The following is a 14,161-nucleotide window of genomic DNA, read 5'->3' as shown; positions in this document are numbered from 1 at the left end:
AAAATGCTTGCAAAAGGCCCTCAGACGGCATCTGAAAGATGCCTGCACCGCCACAAGCATCTTGCAGATCCTGTCTGAGTCCCAACTGAGATAAACGCTAGGAGCCTAATGTCCATACAGGTCCCGTCTATCTACTCACCCCTACACCCTATTCACACTCCTTCCCGTCCCTATCGTTTGAGAGTAGAAGCGGCTAATTTTGCAGGGGCAAAGCAGTTTTCGTAGGGTCTTGCCCTCACGAAATGGATGGATTTGCTCCGTCGTCCTCGTTTTGTTCAGGTTGATATGGCCGTATGTATTAGGAAGTGAAGCCTTTCACTACATAAGCCTAGCAATCTGCAAATATAAACAAAACAATTGTTATGGTCCCAGGCCTGCGGCCTGTTCCCTTGGTTGTGGCTGAAGACGTGGCTGGTGGATTATATCAGAGAAGCAAACAAACATGGTAACACAGCATTAGGGCATTGGAGAGGAGAGTCGCTATCTCGCGCACAAAGGTGCCGGGAGATTTCTTCTCTCTCTCTCTCTCTCTTCAGTTTAGATTAATGGAACTTGGTAATCGCAGACCTTGCGCATCCAGACCGTGTCAACAAAAACAAAAACAAAAACATACAGCAATGGGAGTTCCCACGTGGTCACCCACCGTAGTACTATTCCATCTCTAACCTGCTTGAGTACGGCAGAGCGGACGGGATGCCCTATATTCAGGTTGATGTGGCCGTATGTACTATAAGTTGAAGCTTTTCGCATCATAAACGACCATAAATCCATTCCGCCCACTGAAAAACTTGACATAATGGTCATTAAAAAAAAACATACAGCAATAGGAGTTCCCACGTGGTCACCCACCGTAGTACTATTCTATCTCTAACCTGCTTGAGTACGGCAGAGCGGACGGGATGCCCTATATTCAAGTTGATGTGGCCGTATGTACCCGAATTGATACTTTTAGAAATATGTAGACCGCTCCCGTATCGTCGGTGGAAATGCGTATATGCTGCGAGTAGTAAAAAGTGGATCTAAGGATGACATGGAGCTTTTGTTTAACTCGTCGGATTCCAACCGGATTCACAAGCGCTCGATGACGTTCTCTCCCATCAGATTCCTGTCATTTTGGGGCATAGGTAACAGGGCAACTGCCACATCTAAGATGCCCGCAAGACGAGCACGAAATAGCAACCACGTTTGGTCCATCCTCACAGGCGCACTTTAACATTACCTGGAGTGGTGATTAATTATGGCTGTCTAGAGATACACATGTCCACAATCCTACCAGCTCTGGTGCATGTTTTGGGTGTATCGGTTCGAGCGGTTATGGGGAAGCCGGACTAATATAGGTTGATTTAGACTGCGGGTGAACAATCATAGTGATCGCCGGTGCAGCGAGGAAGTCTTTCTGACCTTGAATCCCATGTCCGCATCGATCGGAATATGCACCAAATATTCAGGTACAGGAAAATGATGATGGCTGAAAGGAAACTTGAGGGGCAGATTCAACATTCATCGAAATCAGACTACAGTAGTGCTTCGGAGAGCATAGAATGAGTGCAGACTTCGTCCGGTTGCCAAGTAATCGGTTTAAGTTCTGTTAAAACTTAATTGAGCTTTCCTAAAATCCAGTATTTCAGGTGGTTCAGATTCCCACTCGGCCACCCCTGTTATCTAACGGGTGGGTCGCCAAATCTCTATATATAATCCTCTCTCCGTGTCCAAATTCTAGATCGCTTTTCTTCTGTTACATGGACTGGTACTAGAACCCTGCGAAAACAGGTGTGTTTTTTTGTGTAACAATTTCGGTATAATACCTAAAAAGGCATGTTTGCTAAGATTACTAGTTAAATATAAGGCAAGGCCATCAATTTATTGACGAAAGGTTTGTCACTGCCCATATTCATTGAAATCTCTAGCCTAGATAAGCGAGGTTTGTCTAAACTCCAAACCCCGGCCTTTTTTGTCTGAGACGATAGGTAGTGATTAGGTACATACCCATACGCAACTCTGAAGCTGGAAGTCGATCAAGGTCAACACGATTGCGGACAAGGCTGAGATAAAGTAGAGAAGACGTTGGAGTTCAAACCCCTCAAGTTTCATTCATCGCCCTGGTCACTAGCAGGGTACATATATACCTACTACGTATACTTGTACAGTGAGGAGTTCTTCCACATCTTGTACTAGTGGTGCATCCTCGTATGCAACAGCACAAGGCTGGGAGAGCCTTATGAATTGTGGGAGGTAAGGAAGAACTTTAATCTTTTCCATTTCTCTGTAACTTAACAGTCTTGGGCTTGTTGCCCAGACTGATGGTTGTTGGCCTAGTGGCCTTGGGAAGGTGCCTTGCTGCCTCATGGGCCTTCCCATCCTGTTCGCCCACGGCATGTAGATAATTCTGACTTCGGAAGAAGCTTCTCTTCTCTTTTTCTCGTTCTCCAAGCAATTCGACAAAGTTCTAAGGAATCAATCCTTTTCCTCAATTGATCCGTTACATTTAGAGTCTTCTTCACTTAGAGCTTAGCACCTCTTAATCACTCACGCTAGGTTCTTTGAGCACGTACGAAAACAGTCTTCGCTCCCATGCACGGATGCACCATGGATACTGTCAGCGCTACAGCGAGCGGAGTGATTGGCCAGAGGGAGTAGGAAATCTCTCACCCACATAATTACCTACCCAGTACAGAAGGAATAACCCAACCGTCACTCTGCGCGAACGGCCAGAGCCCTAACCTCATTTTGCACATAATTATGCCTCACAGCCTTGTGGGCCACACTGACATTATGCATGTCTCTGCTGCCTGAATTCTCCATTGGCGTGCTGCCAATGCTGAGAGCGGACGCATATTAACTCGACATGTGAGCATATTAATTCTATTTCTTCATTGCCTAATGCCTTTTGCCATCTCATTAAACCGAAAAGTATTTCTGAATCCATCAATGAACAAAAATGGTACGAATCAGTCATCTATATCCGCTAAATAATTGAGACAGCTGACGAAGCTAGGTCCAATCGACATTACCGGATATACTCGAAGGCGTCCTTAATGCTCTTCCCCAAGACCCAGTAGGCGTTTTAGAACTCATTCAATTTGATTCAGCTGCCTGGAAGGATGAGCTCAAAATTTGCAAATTTCTATGTGACGACATCAATAGTATCGGACCGTCTCGGGCGAATCTGATGAATGCGCTGGTAGAAGACCACAAGTTCGCAAGCGGATCTCCACAAGAAATCCAAGATTGGAAAGATGAACGGATAAGAGTCCAACAAAAACTATGGTTGCTTGCGCAAAGTGTGCTTCGTGATCAACATAGCCGCAGCCTTCTCGACAGACATACATTTATTAAGTGCCGGAATCGCATTCTCCGGAATTTGTGGCGTTTACATTGTCATCGAAGGGCCTTAGCGAATAAGAATAGGACCGAAGGACGAATGGGTAATGCTCTCCTAACAGCATACTCATATCCGACTGCGAGCAACACACTGGATCACGGGGTGACTAAGAAGTCAGGACGGAAAACCAGACCAGGACAAGCAACATTCAGCATAGACGTTTCACAATTCTATGCTTGCCGCAATGAAGATAAATATTGGTGCCCAGTAACTCAGCACTGGCTACCACGCAAGAGCGTGACGGCAGCACATATTGTTCCTTATTCGTTTGGAGAAAAAAATTTCAAAGCGGTCTTTGGCAAGGCCACAAAAATGAGTCTCATGGACGTCACCAATGGGCTGTTCCTACACAGGGACGTTGAACAGGCATTTGATCGGAAAGAGTTGGTAATCGTACCGCTGTATCAGGGTTGCCAGCCAACAATCTTCAGAGCTTGCGTTCTGGACCCCAAAAAGCTGGAGGGCACTAACGACGAGCGTACATATGGCTCTGGCACATACCGGTGGGCTGATATTGACGGAAAGGAACTTAAATTCCAGAACGACAATCGTCCTGCGAGACGTTTCCTCTACTTGCACATCCTCCTAACGCTCATCACGAGAAGCATACACGAAACAGAAGACTGGGCGTTCAGGCTCAGTTCGCTTGCTGTAACCGGCGTTCAGTTAACTGATGACCAGAGTATGAGCACTGCAGTGTTCTGGGATCTTGTCAACTTTATTGCGGACCCTGCGGTCGTGTTTGTGGCAAAAGACATAATTCACACGCTCAGTCATCAAACTTGGGATATTCATGCGGAAGTATCTGCAGATATGATGGGATGGGTTGCAAATTTCGAATTCAGTAGTGACAGCGATGATGGAACCAGCGCCGAAGAATGGAACTGAGTCTTCATAAAGGAAACTATTTTGCAACAAGAGCGGTGTCTCACAAACCGCAATCAGGAAGCTTTTAGAAAGTTAAAGCTGAAATTATCGCCAACGTATTCCACAAGCGAGCGGCGCACCGCAACCAAAGCAAACCACTTCACAAGCAGATATCTCTACAACGCCAAATAAAATCAATTATTTCTAATATCCAGTCTATTCTACAGTATCTTGCCGATCTAGAGGACATGTTTCAATGCGATGTCCTACCTCACGGCAGCGTCCATATCGCCTTCGACGCAGCGCAGCCCCATCCTGCAAGGTACGACTTTGACGTATTTCTTGAGAAATTTGGGATTTAACGGCAGAATGATTAATTAAATCCTGCCCCTCCTCAATAGTTCAAGACGCTCACTCCTAAATTCGCTTTTTTTTACGTTATCTTCGTTGTATTGCGAGCTTGTTTGCCTTTCGAAGGCTCTCATTTTCACCCTTTAGAATCGTTAGGGAATGGATCATCGCCTGGGCGCCCTTAACGAATTGATCAAGAGCCTCATTGATTGGCGTAGGCAAGTTATTTTGATGGTTCTTACAGTCAACACAGTCACGTGACTACTACTTCAGGGGCCTGGAACCATAACACCCGGCGCGACTTGTTCCCCCTTCCCATTACGATGGTCTCGGCGATCGATGTAGGGAGCGGCCCCGTAGGAGAGTAAAGGGGAATTTACCAAATGCTGCCGGATAATAGAGAGCGATCTCGACGTACGAAATACTGCGAGCGTTCGAGAGGAGAATAGAGAAACGGGAATGACGGAGCGATCCATCGAGCGACGGGCCTCGACATTGTTTATATATGTGAGAAAACAGAGGGAGACTTCGCAGCGGAGCCATAGTGTTTGACACCATCATGTATCCAAAATTAGCGTGGAGGCATGGAAGTTGTGAAGGTCGAAAAAACCGAGAGTTGGAAGTCCAAAATCGTTCACCCCCTAAGTGTTTGAGGAGGACTGTATGGAGCAAGGATCCCGCGCTGTAAGTGGGTGCGAGGCCTTGGCACTACGGCAGGGAGTTTGGGGCACCGCCGGTAACGAAATGAGAGCTATTCGACTAAGCGGAAAACCCGCCAAAAACGGCGTCAGAAACCGCCATTTTGGGAGGCAACTTTGGTTGCACACAGATTACTCCGTAGTTATACATTATCTGACATGTATTATCTCGGCTGCTTTGTTTCCAGACAACGGACATACCTAACTACCTAGGTCTTGCGTACCCTTTCCGGCAGATCCACCCTACACTTTAACATGAACTCGTGAGGAGCGGAGAGTTCAGAAAAACATGAAGCGGATACCTCAATAGCCTACCACTGACGTACTCCACGGTTTCCGAAAATCTCACGAGGCGCGTCAAAAGGTTTCGCTAAATACCATGGTCACTCGCACCGTACGTAGACCGAGGGAGCACGTCAATGATGAAGAACCCTCAATTTCTTCTATCCCAGATGGTCGCATTCCATAACCTAGCATGGGTAGAAATCTGGTGTCTGATCCCCTATCCTACCTCTTGACTCGTCGGGTTTCATCATAGACCAGCTCATTTTTCCAATGGATATCGATCCCCAGCCTCCATCCCAGAATCCCCCATATTACCATCAACCAGTAACTCCGTATATTTACACAAAATACAGCATCATCCACTCGGCCTAAACATACCAACCCTACAGCAGCGCCCCTCCCAAATACTCAAACTCGCTCATCAGCTCCTCCATCGCCGTCATCGCGCGCCTCTCCATCCCCCCCAATCCATTTTCCCCCTTCAAACCTCCCTCCTTCCCCACACCCACAAACGGCTGCGGCGGCCCCAACCCCCCAACTGTCGTGGGTGTCCCCGACCGCGCTTCCACGGCCCGTTCGTCATACGCGCGGAGCAGGTCCACGAGCGAGCTATTCGCCGTGGGGTGCGGGTAGTCGGTGAGCTGCCGGTATGCCATTTCGCGGTGCGCTTGATCTTCAGCGCTGCGTTGGGTATCCTCGGAAAGTGGCGAGGGGAAGCGATTGTCGCTGGCGTTGAATTCCTCGAGCGAGACGGCGTCGGAGAGGCGGCGGGGGGTGTTGCGGCCGTCGGTGGAGAAGCCGTGTATGGAGCTGAAGGTGGGGGAGGAGAGGCTCTGGGGGGTGTGAGGGGCGGAGGAGGGGGATTCGTGGTAGGCGTGGGAGGAGGTGGGGGAGGAGGGGAGAGACGGAAGGGGGGAGGAAGGGGATGGGGGGAAGGAGGAGGTGGAGACGGTCCAGGCGGAGAAGCGACTGGTAGGGCCGAGAGAATCGAGGGGGAGGTCTGCGAGATCGGTAGGGAGGGAGCTGAAAGATTGGTTGATGCGAAGGGGGGAGGGGTAGAGGTAGGACGGAAGGGCGGGGAGGTCTTTGTCGAGAGGGGAGGATGGGAATTGAGTAGGGATGCAGTCGGAAGTATGTGGACGCAGAAGAGGGTCTTCAGGGATCGGAACCTGCAAACTGCTCGCCATTGTGTCCGGTGGTAGAACCATTGGAGTTCGGAGACTCTCATCATCCACCTCCTGAATGTCCTCGGGAACATGGACCACGCTTGCATCGCTGTTCACGTCAATCGACATCGATTTGCGTAGCGGAGAGGGCTCTCTCATCCGCCCCGTCGATATCGACCGTCTACGAGCGATACTTTCGGCACTCCTGCAGATCGGACATGTCTTGGCGCATGACCCAGATCCATCTCGCGAAGAACACGACGAGCGCCCCTCACTATCTTGTCCCTCCGAGTTCTGCCTCGAGTGGCTAGCCAACTGCACCCTCCGTTGCTTGGGAACACGGAACTGAGATAGCTCCTCAGCCATGACTGGATGTGAGCCGAGAGGCGACAGGGGAGGGGACCCCGAGTTATGCTTGACCGGGAGTAAGGTAGTCGAGTCTTTGAGCGCTTGGACGATGGGAAGACATTTAAGTCGCTCCTGATCGGGCCCAACGATCAGGATTGGAGAGCTTATCTTCAACTCCCGCTGACTTGGCGAATGAGTACGAGTCGCTCGCTCATGGCTCGGAGGTAAAGTCCTGCTCCGCCCGCGACCACCTTGGCTAGGAGTCATCGCACTCGGCGGACTCTTCAGTGTCGACAGGGCCGATTTGAGCAGGGATGGTGCAGGCGACACGTCTGATTTGACTTCCCGCCCATCGACGGAAGATTTCTGCTGATACAGGTATGAATCTGCCGACATCGGGTACCGGATGTTCTCTGATGGTCCTCGAGCGATTTTGGACTTGGAAAGCCCGGAAGGGTCGGTGATGAGGTGAGGAAGAGCGGGCTTCGGTGCGGGTCGTGGCTCCAGGTAGCGGTCATCAGGGTTCCATGTATGCGAGGTCGACGGATTCATGTGCCCTTTCCGAAACTCATGGGTATGCTCATGTGGCACATCTAGTACGTTCATTCGTTGACCAGGAAGAAGTGGACAAGCCGACGTAGCGGGGATGGTTGGATCGTAATATTCGGAGTCTCCATCCACCCGATACTACTCAATCAGCACTTGTCTACTAGGCGAAATCCACCATGACTTACATAGTACCAGTACGTGCCGCCCTGCTTAAAGGCACCGTTACGCTTCTGATATGGCTGTGAGAGATCTCCGTCGCAAATGATGTTCTCGAAACTCCAGCAACCGGTCCAATGGCCATGACCTCGGCGCCGGTCTCTTTGCATGCGGTATGATCTGGAAAAATTGTCCCAGGATCCGAGCAACTCAACTGAAGTTGCATAAGGGTGATGTCTGTATCCATCAGCGAAGCTCCAAGTCTTAGGCTGCGTCTGACTTACAAGAGGAAAGTAAAGAGAGTCGTAGAATCCATAATGACCGTAATCTTCGTGACAATTATAATTACCTGACTGACAGATGAAAGTTTGAAGTTTGAAGTCTAAAGTCTCCAGGACCAGCTGAATTGAATTTGAATAAAGTCAAGGGCACAATAGTATGCCTGGATTGAGGTCAGTATCAATGGTTGATATAGCGTAGTATTGTTCCAACTTACAGAAAACCAACGAAAAACAGGAAGGAAAAGTAGGAAAGACAATTGACCACAGAACCTTCAATGGCACCACGGAATCCGAGTCCTCTTGACTGAATAAATACGTGTATCAAATGAAAGGACGCTCAGACAAAGGGGTATATTTGAGGCCCTCGGCCTGATCCACAACAACAAAGTGAGTGTATCAAAATCTCCAGCGTGCGGCGTAACCACCGAACATAGACGATGATCCAGACCCCTAACAGGCCATAACAAGCTACCAACGCAGTGGAACAACGTAGCAGGAACCTCAATCTAACTCGTCCGGTTCGATAGAGACCAACTGAAGCAATTCAGGACCCACGCAATGCCGTGCGGCGGCGTACCTGTAGCAAAGTCGCTCCACGAGTCCACCGTGCGCGTTGGATATATGTCTAACAACGTCTCCAGACTCGCTGGTAAGGCTCTCAAGCAGGTGACGGGCCAGCACAGTGAGCGGTCCGTGAAGGATGGGGGCCAATGGCAGCAGGAAGCAGGTCACGAAGGCTGTCACAGCAAGCGCCGGATGATGAGGCGAAGGAAGAACGCCTGCAGACGAGAGGCGGATGGGCACGGTTAGAGTAGATTGAAGGAGAGGAGGAAGATAGGAGGGGCGGCAGGCGAGCGGCTGCTGGTGCACGAGTGGCGGAAGGAGCGAATATGCAGAATTCAGGCCTGACAGTGGATGGGAGTCAATCTACCTAGTCCAAGGTGAAGTCGGGAGAGGATCGCATGAAGTGGGGAGATGAAGGAGGGTAATGAAGGGCAGTGAGGGTTAAGGAGCGAATGAAAGAATCGATATGCGATCCAAGTATTCCACAGAACCTGACGACGAACGAGAAAACAAACACACTGGGGAAAGAATAGATTATTGGTTGGCTTATGGCTAGCATGGTCAGTGGTCACAGAGTGAAAAGGTAAACCGTAAACCCCAAATGAGGCGATGGTTTCGTGACATGATTCGAGGACGATCCCGCCGCTAATCGAACCAACATCGCGACCACTGGAACAAGCGAAGCTACCCCCTACGGCTGACGCCATTCGCCGACTTTCTACCTTCGGTGGCTGACGGGTGACGGCCTAGCAGTGGTGAGTTGACGCCTGACGGGCCCCGGAGTTAGGAGTTGGGAATGTGATGGTTTCAACGATGAAATTGCGGCGGGCCCGAAAAGTGGACGCCACTATATTGGATGGATTCATAGGGCGGGGCTGGACGAAGTGGGTGAAACTGGAGGGATGGAGCCACGACGAACATCGACACTCGACACGAGGTGACTGCGGGCTGGAAAATGCCCTCCCCCATTTCCTAGTTCCCAATCCAGGCTGCTGGGTTACCAACTACGTATGCAATGAGCATTGGATCAATAAGAGACGATTGTTAGACCTGAATGATTTTGCACTGCATACTGATTGTCATGGGTGACGGAGGCAAGGCGGACATTGATTGTTGGTTCCAGTTGACAGGAGACACCGATTGCTAATAGAAATACCGAAACCTCAAGGAAAAGGCAGAAAGGATCCTCAGCTCAACATTGACCATATTGGTGAAATCCAAGGGCCCCTTAAGCGCCGAATTAGCGCCGATCCGCGCAAGGTCGGAGTATCGGCGACATGCAGCCATCCAATCATCCAAGAGCCGCCTCTCGTAATTTAGTCACAAATCACAACGTGTTCCCGAGTTGGTCCCGAGTTGGTCTAGAAACAGAGGACAAACCTCCGACAAACGGGACAACGTGACGACAGGAGAACTTGGAGGTTTCAGATCCTGAATCACGGTTCCCAGAAATCCGCCTTGCAAAGATGAATGGATGACGGGGTCGCATCACAAAGTACAACATTCCACACCCCTTCCAATTCCCAGTGGACAAAAACACCCCGAGCGCACAGCCGTCACACCGGACATCCGTATCATGATAAATGATAATGAATGGGTTGAGTGTAGACCCGAGATTATGGACTATGGACTATGGAGCCTGCTCCCGAAACATCCTCATTACATCGAACATCAAGATCAATACTGCGATTCGGGATCCCTCGGTCCGTTCGACTCCTTCCGGACCGGCACTGCATGCGGCCATGTCCTTTCCTCCACGATTATGCCACGGGCTGAGCGGGCGAGACGGAAAAGCCCGTGTTGTACAGAATATTACGCCCCCTGCCGACGCCTCCCCGTGTTTCCGTCAATGCTGATTTCCTGTGATGACGCCGTGTTCTTTCAAACCTTCCAAGACACCGAAGAGTCGGAGCGCGATTCGCGACTCTGGTGGAATGCAAAATAAAATTAAACAAACAAATGATATGCCGATGCTGCAAGGGTGCCCCCAAAAAGTCGGCCGGTATAGCCGATGAGAATGGAAGAACTGGTACTTCTGCTGGGGAGTGGGACAGGGAGATGACGCTGTCCCTCGCTCTGTAAATATAGCAGACATGATAAGAAAGGAAGGCGGAGGGAATGAGAGCATCCAAATGTTTCGCTCATCATTCATAGTGGAATAGTGGATAGCAAATAAGCCACCATCATGGATCCGTCTGCAGGAGAGCCAATAAGCCAACCTTATCTCGACCCCTCCATATCCAGCAAACCACTACCCCTCCCGTGTATTCCGCCTCCGACCCGCTCCCGAAGCCCTTTAAGCCCCGCATCGGCCGTCTGGCGTTTCCGAGGACTTCGTCGACCGACCGGTTGATTTTCTTTCCCTTCCGATAGGGCCCTAGAATCGTCCGTAACCTCTTCGGAAGCATTGAAATCAGAATCCTGCTCGACAAGCACGATCGGAATGCTACTGTCGGAAGATTCCCCAGATTCTGCCTTCCGTTTCCACTCCGCGATCTTCTTCTCCGCTACCGCACGGTCTCGCTCATATCGCAGCTTCACGTCTCCGTTCCACCGGGTTCCCATCCACCGGTCCCAGAAGATGAAGAATGGTTGGCTGAAGTTGGTTTTGATGCCCCAGCTCTGGTGATGGATGTCGTGGTAGGCGGCGTTGTTCGAGGTGATGTGCTGGAGAGGATCCCACGGCAGTGCGTAGCCGCAGTGGTCGTCGACCGTCTTGATCGTGCTGAAGGTGAAGAACCAGAAAGTCTGTCGGGTCGTCATCCCGGTGAGGAGATACCCGACACCGGCGCCACAGGTATCCAGCAGAAAGCCTTCAAACCAGTGGTTGTAGAGCGCACCGTATGCATAGGGGACGTATAGACGATGGTGGTGGGAATGGAAGGTTGCTGGAAAGGTCGTCAGAATTGTCGATGCGCTACGTGCCCGAAATACTTACCATACAGCCATTTGTTCAGATGCATGGCACGATGCCAGAAGTACTCCCACGCATCCATGATGAGGAGCGCAGCAACGAACTGAATAGAAGGAATGATGGCCCAATAAATCGCCTTGGCTAGGCCCATCTCCCAGCCCGTGAAAGCCGGCACAATCTGAGAAATGCCGTCGCTCTCGATCAATTGCGTGACCCAGGGATATTTTCCACCCGCAAGAACCCCCGAGAGCATGGGCTGCGTCTTCAGGTACTTGCTCGCGAGACCGTTCGCGTTCAACCCAACGATTCCGAGCACTGCCGGCACGGCTCGTTGGGCGAGTCGGATGCGTTGCGCCCACACCGCGACATCGTAATCTTCCTTGCCGTACATAGCCGGGGGGTCGGTCCAGGAAAACATAAGCCCCACAACGGTCTGGATGACCTGCTGAATAATGACGGCGCGGAAAACCTCCCATCGTCCAACTTTGTTTCGGGAGGTGATTTCGGCGGGGGTATGGAGTCGGTATTGGGGAAAGAGGTCGTAGATGTCGATGAAATGGAAGATTCCCGAGACGACCCAGTAGCCGATCACGGGTAAGGCGAGCGCTATGTATGCGTCGGGAACTCCAGGAATTAGAGGTGGAAGCGGGTTTATGGTATATGATGGAAGCGGCGGGAGCTCGGAAGCGAGGGGATTCGACGAGATGTTGGCCGTAGCCATGATTATCGGATGAGCCGGTCCTGAGACCTCCAATCTATAAGAAGCAGCAATGTTCGGACGAAGTTTGGTCGAGTCGGTCTCTTCCACTCCGATGGACTCGATACAGAGATGGGACCAGGCTGGAACGACAAGCAATTGATTTCTGAAGGAGCGACTGAGGTGGAAGATTGGAAAATCGAGGCTGGCAGTACCAGCGCTATACTACGACACAAGCGGGAATGAATTCGCAAGGGAGACCGGAAGAAGAAGTAGTTGAGAGATTGGACAATCGGATGGATGAATAATTACCGTATGGGAGGCAAAACGACGTCTTCGAGTTGAAAACCCCCTGGTCGTTTCATTCGGTTTGATTGGTTGCACGTGATCCAGGCCAGTTCCTACATGTGTGCTGACGCTAGGGAGACCCACAGGTGGATGTCAGGTGACCATCAACCTCAGTTCAATCTTATCCCAGCCAGCCTGACAAACAATCTGACCAACAATCTGGGATTGTGAGATCCGATGTCTTGGATAACCGGCAGTAATAAGACCATATCGCATTAGTTCCGGTATTCAAGCATTGTTCCCTCAATTCCTGGCATCATACTAGGACCATCATGATCTCGGCCATACTGCCCAAACTCCATTCCTCCGGATTTGTGTAAGATTGATTCACAGGAGTGCGAGTGGATTGTCAGGGCGCGAGTACAAGCCTATATCGGTACTAAAGCGACACCCAAGCCTGAATTTACTGTCCGCCTTGCTGCGTGAGTCTTAAAAGCGATTCCGATCTGATAACTTGGCATAAAAATTGTAGCTGCTTGAGTTTAATATTACTCTAGCTGTGAAATAAACCCTTCGTTTTAAAGCCTGTCTCTCCGCCAATCTTCGAGCATTTGTATTAGGTCAAGGATGAGTTAGAAAATAGTTCTTCTCTGCGCATCCACACAGACAAAATTGAAAAAGGAAACCTCGTCGTTATAAATCGTTTATGAATATTTCAAGTCTGATTTGCTTTCATTGGTAGAGAACTATCTAGTTCTTCCGATTACAGCAGAGAAGACAATCCTAAATGAGGTTAGGCTAGCATTGAACGAAATTCATACGAAGAATTGGATACAGCTGGGGAAGATACTTTCGCGTTTGCTCTACTTGGATACTTGTTGAACCTATTCTTCTCCAGACCTGAAGCCTAACAATGTCTTCGTCAACTGGCACGTGGACTTAAAGGATGAATTTCATCTGAAAAAAGTGGTCTTGGGCAATATGGACTACGCCTTGAAATTAAATGGTGAAAGGTTCCTAAATCACAGGATCGGGAATGCCATTGTGACGTACTCCGAAAGGACAACTTAGGGGCGTAGGTAAACCTTCCAAATATTCTCTTTTGCACCCATAGTGAGTCCTAGATTCAATTTAGCTGGCACATACCTGCTGATTCGTCCATTCCAGTGCCTCTATGTTATCACGGAAATGCAATATTTCCACGTGTAGTATGAGAAGCTCGAGCCTGAGCCTGAGCCGGTGGTTTTGTTCAAATTCCTCACTGCCTTCGGCTCCTTACCAGATATACCCTCGCGAAGCATGTTGACTGCAAGCAAACTAGTTTGCTCTCAACCGAGCTCTGAAAGACGATCATCGAAAATGGGTTGAATGAGGATTTCGCACACTAGTCGGAGGATGTGTTTCTTAACCTCTACGAAGCAAAGTGGTTAATCCTGCGGATGACAGATTTTGATTCAGCCAAAAGAGTGTCAATACTGGTCATCATTGCCGATCCCTATAGGAACAGGGTCGAATCAATTTAAAACTCGTCAGGTCGATATGATCATCGGAAAGGAGAAATCTTGCCATATGACCTGGAGGCTAGAGAGGTAGCCCTAGAGCATCGAAAGCTCTC

The 14,161-nt window shown here is 49.9% G+C and overlaps 4 protein-coding genes across 4 annotated transcripts; 2 read left to right on the top strand and 2 right to left on the bottom strand.

The window, feature by feature from the left end:
• Positions 1–2,824: 2,824 nt before the first annotated feature.
• Positions 2,825–4,419, top strand: P152DRAFT_459409 (uncharacterized protein). The gene is made up of 2 exons (XM_033679668.1): positions 2,825–2,941; positions 2,996–4,419. The coding sequence occupies exons 1-2, from the start codon at positions 2,939–2,941 to the stop codon at positions 4,268–4,270; spliced, it is 1,278 nt and encodes a 425-aa protein (XP_033533101.1). The 5' UTR covers positions 2,825–2,938; the 3' UTR covers positions 4,271–4,419.
• Positions 4,420–5,563: 1,144 nt separating this feature from the next.
• Positions 5,564–8,406, bottom strand: P152DRAFT_57064 (uncharacterized protein). Its single transcript, XM_033683074.1, has 4 exons — positions 8,299–8,406; positions 8,087–8,244; positions 7,832–8,039; positions 5,564–7,784 (listed from the first exon to the last, which is right to left on the bottom strand). Exons 2-4 carry the CDS (start codon positions 8,116–8,118, stop codon positions 5,967–5,969), a joined length of 2,058 nt encoding a protein of 685 aa, XP_033533100.1. The 5' UTR covers positions 8,119–8,244; positions 8,299–8,406; the 3' UTR covers positions 5,564–5,966.
• Positions 8,407–9,835: 1,429 nt separating this feature from the next.
• P152DRAFT_57069 (uncharacterized protein) lies at positions 9,836–10,729 on the top strand. The gene has a single exon (XM_033683075.1). It carries the CDS (start codon positions 10,122–10,124, stop codon positions 10,590–10,592), a length of 471 nt encoding a protein of 156 aa, XP_033533099.1. The 5' UTR covers positions 9,836–10,121; the 3' UTR covers positions 10,593–10,729.
• A 138-nt stretch (positions 10,730–10,867) lies between these two features.
• Positions 10,868–12,282, bottom strand: P152DRAFT_474635 (sphingolipid hydroxylase; the record flags this gene model as incomplete). The annotated part of the gene is made up of 2 exons (XM_033681339.1): positions 10,868–11,535; positions 11,586–12,282. The coding sequence occupies 2 exons, from the start codon at positions 12,280–12,282 to the stop codon at positions 10,868–10,870; spliced, it is 1,365 nt and encodes a 454-aa protein (XP_033533098.1).
• Between the last annotated feature and the right edge of the window lie 1,879 nt (positions 12,283–14,161).

This window comes from Eremomyces bilateralis, assembly GCF_010015585.1.
Source record: "Eremomyces bilateralis CBS 781.70 unplaced genomic scaffold P152scaffold_13, whole genome shotgun sequence".
Taxonomy (NCBI): Eukaryota; Fungi; Ascomycota; class Dothideomycetes; order Eremomycetales; family Eremomycetaceae; genus Eremomyces; species Eremomyces bilateralis.
The sequence above is the reverse complement of the archived record's forward strand: the minus strand, read 5'-3'. Positions and strand labels throughout refer to the sequence as shown.